The sequence below is a fragment of the Aedes aegypti genome, chromosome 3 (assembly GCF_002204515.2).
Source record: "Aedes aegypti strain LVP_AGWG chromosome 3, AaegL5.0 Primary Assembly, whole genome shotgun sequence".
NCBI lineage: Eukaryota > Metazoa > Arthropoda > Insecta > Diptera > Culicidae > Aedes > Aedes aegypti.
The window spans coordinates 284,237,737-284,245,782 of record NC_035109.1 but is presented as its reverse complement, the minus strand read 5'-3'; the positions used below and the strand labels follow the sequence as shown (position 1 = coordinate 284,245,782).

General features: G+C 35.6%; 1 protein-coding gene across 2 annotated transcripts; it reads right to left on the bottom strand.

Annotated features, from left to right (window-relative positions):
* Positions 1-258: 258 nt before the first annotated feature.
* Positions 259-6,989, bottom strand: LOC110679247. 2 transcript variants are annotated; one of them, XM_021853448.1, is made up of 4 exons: positions 6,880-6,989; positions 6,711-6,819; positions 6,215-6,587; positions 259-330 (listed from the first exon to the last, which is right to left on the bottom strand). In XM_021853448.1, exons 1-3 carry the CDS (start codon positions 6,928-6,930, stop codon positions 6,259-6,261), a joined length of 489 nt encoding a protein of 162 aa, XP_021709140.1. In that variant the 5' UTR covers positions 6,931-6,989; the 3' UTR covers positions 259-330; positions 6,215-6,258. The 2 variants fall into 2 exon arrangements, with proteins under 2 accessions (XP_021709140.1, XP_021709139.1); XM_021853447.1 differs by lacking the exon at positions 259-330 and having other exon boundaries at positions 6,179-6,587.
* Between the last annotated feature and the right edge of the window lie 1,057 nt (positions 6,990-8,046).

The following is an 8,046-nucleotide window of genomic DNA, read 5'->3' as shown; positions in this document are numbered from 1 at the left end:
TGTTTTATGTATGACGACAAAACTGAACGTTTGCTCAAGGTCATCTTGAAAGATCTCTCAAGTGACTATAAGTATCCTGAAGAGATCAAAAAAGAAATAAATAATTAACTTGGGTTTTCCCCACGAAGCAAGACTTATGTTCGATGTCCGTCTGAACATTTCCAGAAACCTGGGGGAAATTTTCAAAACCCCACTGGACCAAGGCTCCAAGCCCCTTTGGAAACTATCTAAAATTTTGTAAAGAAACCTCAGAAAAACTTATATGGTTCACATTTATTTCTCGAACTGTTAAATCTTTCCAGCATATTTTAAACCAATTGTTGTTGGCATCTGTGGTAACGACTCCGAGCACGGATATAATTAAGACGTGCGCTGCGCGGTGAAGGCACTATCATCTAGCAAAGCCGAAGTGAGACTGAATGACCGGGCCTTGAGGATAGTGTGAGCCAGTCGAATGCAAGGTTCGTGAATATGTGTTCTCCATATAACATACGCTCTACCACATCCCCTTTTTCCTAGAAAAAGTAGATTACAGTTTATTTTGTTTTAATGAGTTTCTAACTATTAACATTCACTCATCTGAACGAAGGAATATTGTGTAATTAACCCATACCATGGTGCAACAAAACCATTTCTTGTAGCCTACAATATCTAACATATCCAACAAAAATGTATACTACAATACATAAATTTTGCTTACAGTTCCGATATTCTGTTGACATTGCGAGCATAGAAATCTTAGAAGTAAGTACCCATGGTCCTTCCCAATACTTTTAAACGAAACCCATATCCACAACCAGAGTGTATCCACAACGGAGTACTCAACAATTTATAATAACAATTTCTACGAAGCCGATCAAAATAGAATAGTTTTCGTTCACATGATTATTAGTTATATTAGTATGCTCAATTGCAGTAAAACGGTCAATTGTAGTACATTACATATTTTATTACAATTGTTTAATAACAACAACAAATTGTCTTGCATAGCTAACGTGTGATAATCCCTGGGACAATATGTTACTTTGTATTTAATCTTTGCTTCTATGTTTGGTTCTCTAAGAAACTAATTCTGATTTTATCTCCCATAAAATCGGTACATTAGCATACTTAATAGTAAGGCTGCTCAAACTGTAGATGGGCGCACTAATCAATCAATTCACTAATTATCCAAGGTGAAACGTCCGGTATTCAAATAATGGCTGTCACATTTGTCGACTTGTGCTTTTACATACTTGCTAACTCGTAAGATTTATGGCTTTGAAAATGTTGATACAATATTGCAATTGTTTTTCAGTCAGAACAAAGAAAAGAACGAATTTTACATTCTAAATATTTTCCATGTTTTGGCGTAGTTGATCACTCATATTTTTTTGTGGGATGAAACCTAAGAAATGCAATCGAATTTCTATATCAATCCATTTCGTTAAATATATAGTGTACTGTCTCACTGTTATTTTATTTGAAATTTTGCTGTTTGGGACTTCTGAATCCTTTTTCTAAAATTAGAAATCATTCTATTTAAATACAAATAAAGTAACCAAAATGTACAATCTGATTGATTCCTAGTTTCGTATTTCTTTTCACAAAAGAATTAATTATGGCTTGCTCAGATATGAGTATTGTCCCAAACGCTATCGAAAACTAGGTGATTTATTGATCTGTAATATCCTTGTAAAGTTTTATTCAGTGATAACCGTATCTGGAGGGACAGTATGTTTATGCTAGCTCAAGCATTAGTGTCTTCTTCAGTATACTGCTGTACGAATTCCGAATATTTCCAACTACACTTCTCCTGTAGACCATCTGTAGCTTAGACACACAATTATTTTATCAATGGACTCCTCAAAACATTGTTGACCCAGTGGCATATTTTTATATAGTTTTTCAAAAGGTGCGAAATGTGTTTTTGATTCAACTTAACACGTCCAATACAGTGTAGCTGCGACACTTCAAAAATCTCTCAAAAATTTGTTCTCAGGCAAATTGTCATAACTTATATGTATACACGATACCCTTATACTCTTAGTTTACTAACACACACTTCATGGAATGTATCATACGAGCAAAGCAAATCAGCTTCTAACTAATGATGAATTGCACCATAACTCCGTAACACAAAATAGTCTAGAAATGTGGTTCCGACTCTCGCACTCACGACTACAAAATCACAATGCTTTTAAAATCATTATTTTAGGCACTTATTGGCCATTCATAGAAGTGATAAAAACATGAAAAAACTAGGATCATTTTCCAAAACATACTGCAGCATTCAAGAGATATAAAATCAGCCGAACGAAAATTCCTCGTGAACATTTTTATCATGGTATAGGCAGATTCAGTGTCTTTATTAAAGACAACATAGTATCTTCCAATATTTTCAACGAATAAAACAGGCGCACAAACCCAAGAGCAATGGTAACTGATGCAACACCACTTGCACTTCTGCCTTCATCAAGCGTTATTTTCATATGGTGCGTACACTATGTCCGGTGGTTGAACACAAGCATCACAATTCGAATATTTAGAGCAATCCAATTCGAAGATTCCTATATGCACCTTAAAATGAAGTCAACAAATATTAATCATACCTTTTCATTTCTCTTTCAATTGTGCATCAATATCATTTTGACTGCTTTTATCTGATCAACTGATGATTCTTGTAAACATCTTTCTCTGATCAACGTTTGTTACATGTTATTTCTTGACGTATTCATTAAATGCATCTTTGTCTTGAGACATTATTACTCACTTCCACGCCATCGGAATTCACACCTTTAAAAAAAAAATGGAGCGAGATTTCGCATCATTCAAGAGCGTACACCAGATTTCTCACATCAGTTAAGAGCTAACTATTTTATTCCGTAGTAGAATGTTCAGATAGTATACACTCGATTCTGTTTTTGCGTTTATCCAAGAGCATATGTTTTCGCATCAATCATCCAAGAGTGATGATTTGATTTTTGGAATTATTCAAAAGCGTTTATTTCATGTTTCGTATCATTTGAGAGCGATGACTTTTCTTGTCTTCATTTGATTGTTCACATCATCCAAAAGCGATCTTTCATTTCAATTTTTCATCACTTTAGGACTCATAGGACTTCTTGCATTATAAAACGTCTATTATTTGTATGTTGTGTATTTTTCCAGAGCGGTTATTTTTTCTTTTTTTCAACATCCGAGAGCGATCATTCCATTTATCGCATCACTCAAGAGCGATCATCAGACTTTTTGCATCATCTAAGTATCCATTTTTTTTTCGTGGAGCGATCATTTAGTTTTTCGCATCATCCAAGAGCGATCATTTTTTTTTTGAATCATTCAAGAGTGGTAATATTTTTCTACTCATTATTCATTGGCAATAATTATAATTTGGTTACTTTGCATCATCCAAAAGCAACATCAGACTTTTCTCATCTTTTATTGATGATTATTTGTTTATTTCGCATCATCCAAGAGCGATCGTCAGACTTTTCGTATCATTTTCTTTTTTCGCATCATTCAAGAGTGATCATCAGAATTTTCACATCATTCAAAAGCTCTCATTTTCTTTTTCGCATCATTCAAGAGCGATCATCAGAATTTTTGCACCATCCAAGAGCTTTCGTTTTCTTTTTCGCATCATTCAAGAGCGGTAATATTCTTCTACTTATCATTTATTGGGGATCATCATTTTTCTCATCTTTCATTTATTATCAACTGGTTATTTCGCATCATCCAAGAGCGATCATCAGACTTTTCGCATCATCCAAAAGCTTTAATTTTATTTTTCGCATCATTCAAGAGCGATCATCAGAATTTTTGCATCACCCAAGAGCTTTGGTTTTCTATTTCGCATCATTCAAGAGCGGTAATATTCTTCTACTTATCATTCATTGGCGATCATCATTTTTCTTATCTTTCATTTGTTATCATCTGGTTGTTTCGCATCATCCAAGAGCGATTATCAGTCTTTTCGAGCTTTCGTTTTTTTTTCGCATCATTCAAGAGCGGTCATTAGATTTTGTCCATTCAAGAGCAGTCATTTTATTTTACGTTTAATCCATTTGTTTTATCTGGTCTTTTGACTTTTTCGGTTTTTTAGAGTGGCCATTTTTTTCTTCGCCCCATTTGTGGGGATCACTTGATTTTTCGCATCACCTAAGATGCATCATTAGACTTTTCTCATCGACTAATAGCGTTCCATATACTTTTCGCAACATCTAAGAGCAACCGTCATTGTTCAAGAAGGACCATTGTATGTACTACATCATTCAAGAGCGATCTCCCTTTATGCAATTGATTTTGTCGTATCGTCTTATAGCGACCTACTTTCACACTAACAAAATAAGAGCATAATTCTTTCAATATTTGAGCATCATGCATATACAATTATTTGATTTTTATTTTTCATATTTTCATTTAATACGAGCCATTTTATTTTTCATTAAAGCTAATACATTTATATTCGCCATCCTAAAACATGTTCTGTGCTGGGAGGCAGGCACCGATATTACACACGAAATATGACACAAAGTTATTTCGAATTGCAAGAAAACTCCAGCTTGCCAACGACAATCAAGGCAGACTTAATGAAAATCGCTAGTTTTCTTTTGTTGCGTTCCTTTGATCGTCCTGGACAAACATGGAAAAAGGGCCAAAGTTTTCAGTGCATTTAATTTTCGTTTTATTTGGAAAAAGTAAAATAATGCGTATTTGAATAATTTATATTCAATAAGGATAAAAGGTGCTATTGTGATATTACTTTTGAATAAGCATGAATAGCTTTTCAATCGATTTTTTTTTGTCACATTTGATAAAATGCAAAAATACGTTTTGATCAATTACGCGCTTTTATCATGTTTGTCCGTTATTTTAGATCTAGGCTCACAGTAACAGTTCGTGACAGCAGAATCTCGGCTCACCTTGACGTACATAAATTTCGTATTGGTTTCTCCCTCCCAGGTTCTGTGTTCTCAGAACCTATGAGATAAATCTCATGTATATCCCTGTCGGGATGAAACAGTGCCGGACATTTTTTTTTTGCGTCTCATTAAGGATCATTAAGGGTTACTTTCTCCCCATCTTCAAATCTCCAGAGCTAATAAGTAACATAAATGTTTCATGAAAATACTATTAATTCTGGAGCTTTTTCACTTAGCATGACGATAGACAATAGAGGCAAAAAAACCTTTCGTTTCCAAAGGGATATGGATTCTTCCCTTTTCTTGGTCATTGGTTATACGTGTGGCGAAAAAGGCACAATGATACAACGGCATAACTTTTATTTTATATTTTTCCTCGAACATATTATTGATCTGATAATGTTGATCATTTCGATATCAGTCGCCTATCGGACTTATGCCCTCTGTGAATTTCCGCAATTTTACGGTAATCATACCATACATATGGTACATGCTTCTATAAGAACTTACCTTGGATTACAGCCTATTAACTTACCGGCTGTCGCACGATTTGCAATCTCTAGAACCACCACGCTTGTGCTGTTCACAATAAGCGAAGTTTTTTTTACCATTGTTTTACACTGAAGTGTTAACCAAGCATTAACAATTACACAAAACTGAAATGAATAAAGTCACCATCCTGTAAATTTTTCACATATGCAAACCCAAGCGTGGCCTTGGTTCGCTTCCGCTGAAGCAGCACATTGTAAACCTCGAACACAACACAATGCATGACCTTGACCTTGACCGTGCGCCAGCGACAGCAGAAATAAGAGCAGGGCAAAAAAAATAAGGTCACCTTCGCACTGTTCTTCCGGGATTGACACAAGGTTATTTGACTTATTTTCCGTTCTGTTTCATTTCAAAACATCATCACTTTTATAAATTACACAATCAATCACTACACACACTCCCCGATTATTCCACTTCTCTGGCTATCCGCACCAGCAAATGATTATCGCAGTAACATAATTTTGCACGTTTTTTTTTCTTTTCAATATGTTATTCTATTACTTCGTTAAACCATCACATTACACAATCAAAAATAGATAATCGATAATAAATACAAGGATTCTACATCCTCGTCGCCATCTTGTGGTAACGACTCCGAGCACGGATATAATTAAGACGTGCGCTGCGCGGTGAAGGCACTATCATCTAGCAAAGCCGAAGTGAGACTGAATGACCGGGCCTTGAGGATAGTGTGAGCCAGTCGAATGCAAGGTTCGTGAATATGTGTTCTCCATATAACATACGCTCTACCACAGCATCATTTATTAGTTTTACATCTGGTATTTTTCAAAACTCATGTTGCTTAATGCGCCGACTTGGTGCGATTATACATGTCCTTTGGCATCTGCTGTTTGATCACTTTTCCGTTCAAAACTTTCTTCATCTCCTGCGTGACGTAGATCAACGCTGAGGTGACCATCTCCAGCCAATAAACTTCATTTTCTTTCACTAAACAAACAACAGCTTCTTGGTTCTGGTGCAGGGAATTATCGTTGTCGTCTTTGTTCTTCACCTCAACCTTCTGGTAGTTCGATTTGTCCGCACTGGTTATTACGTAGCTGGTTTCTGCCGACCGTTTGGAACGCTCACGTTGGCCTCTACTGAACTTTCCAAGCAACTTTTTACCCATTTCTGTAAATATAATTTAAAAAATTGATGCTTGTTCAAATTTATGTTGAATAAAATTAGATAGTCTTTATATGCTTTTATGTTCTCGATACGACAATAGTTTTCAAAGCGTATTATCCTTATTACCTGCAATTTGTCCCATGGATCCTCCCAACTGTTTCGTCACCCCTTGCATCGCAAGGGGCAGTTTCTCCATCGCTTCCTGCAGCTTGTTCGGCTCCGCTGAAATGGAACTCTGAACAGATCGCGTTATCCTCCGGTAGGTATAGCGACCGGGTCGATTGTTGTATCTTACCATGCAGAGGATCGATCCCACAGCAAACGCCAGGAATGCGAGCTTGAACATTGTTTGACCGGTTTTTAGGTTTCGACGATGGTGCAAAAACTAGCGAAGCTTTTGTTTTTCTCTCAGTTATATAGTTTTAGATGATACCGTTAATGAAGTATTTGATATATTATGGATATTGGATAGCGTACGTTTAAATAACTCCGTGATTTTAATCTGTAAATGCTACGTTCAAAACTGCACATTTAGTAATTTTGTTCCGATCGTAAACAATAATTTTCAGAGATACTCAGAAACGTGCCTGTCGCTCGATATACGAATGCAAAGATTAGCACTGTAGATCATATGGAAATGATCGCTAGGAAATTTACTCATAGTGTGCGGTGATTTAACCGTATTTGTCAGTAGCTGTAATCACAAATGGACAATAGGGCGGTTCAAAATTTAAAAGTGTTTGACAATCCTATCTCCCATCTGTTCCTTACGATCCTTACCATAAAAGTAGTGTTCTGTGAAATTTTCAGCTTTCTAGGTGGTGATTTAAAGGTGGCCCAATGACAATGTAGGTTTATATGGGAATTACTATGGAGATATTTTGAGATATGATCCAAACACGCTAGTACTGTAAGGTAAGTACAAACTCATTAGCAGTAAAAACTAATTCTTCAAACCATAAAAAAGAAATTTGCTGAAGAGAGAAATTCAATCCGACGGATAGCAGAAGAGATATTCAAGATTTTGTTTGCTATTATTTAGCTTAATATGGGATTATAGCCCTGCAAACATGTACCGAAATCCCAAACAAAATTAGCTCAAAATGGATTTCTTTCTTCAGCAACGTCCTTCGTTAAGGTTTGAAGAATGAGTTTTCAATATGGGATAATAAGTTTCTACTTACATTACAGTACTAGCATGCTTGGAACATTTCTTAAAATTTCTCCATAGTTATTTCCATATAAACCTATATTGTCTTTGGGCCACCTTTAAATCACCACCTAGAAAGCTGAAAATTTCACAGAAGACTATTTTTATGGTAAGAATGGTGAGGAGCATATGGGAGATTGGATTTTCAAACATTTTTAAAATATGAATCGCCCTAATGGACAACTTCTTCTCCAATGCTATTTTTTGTGGTTTTGTAATTGAGAGAATTTATAATAGTGTAATGTCCAAAGG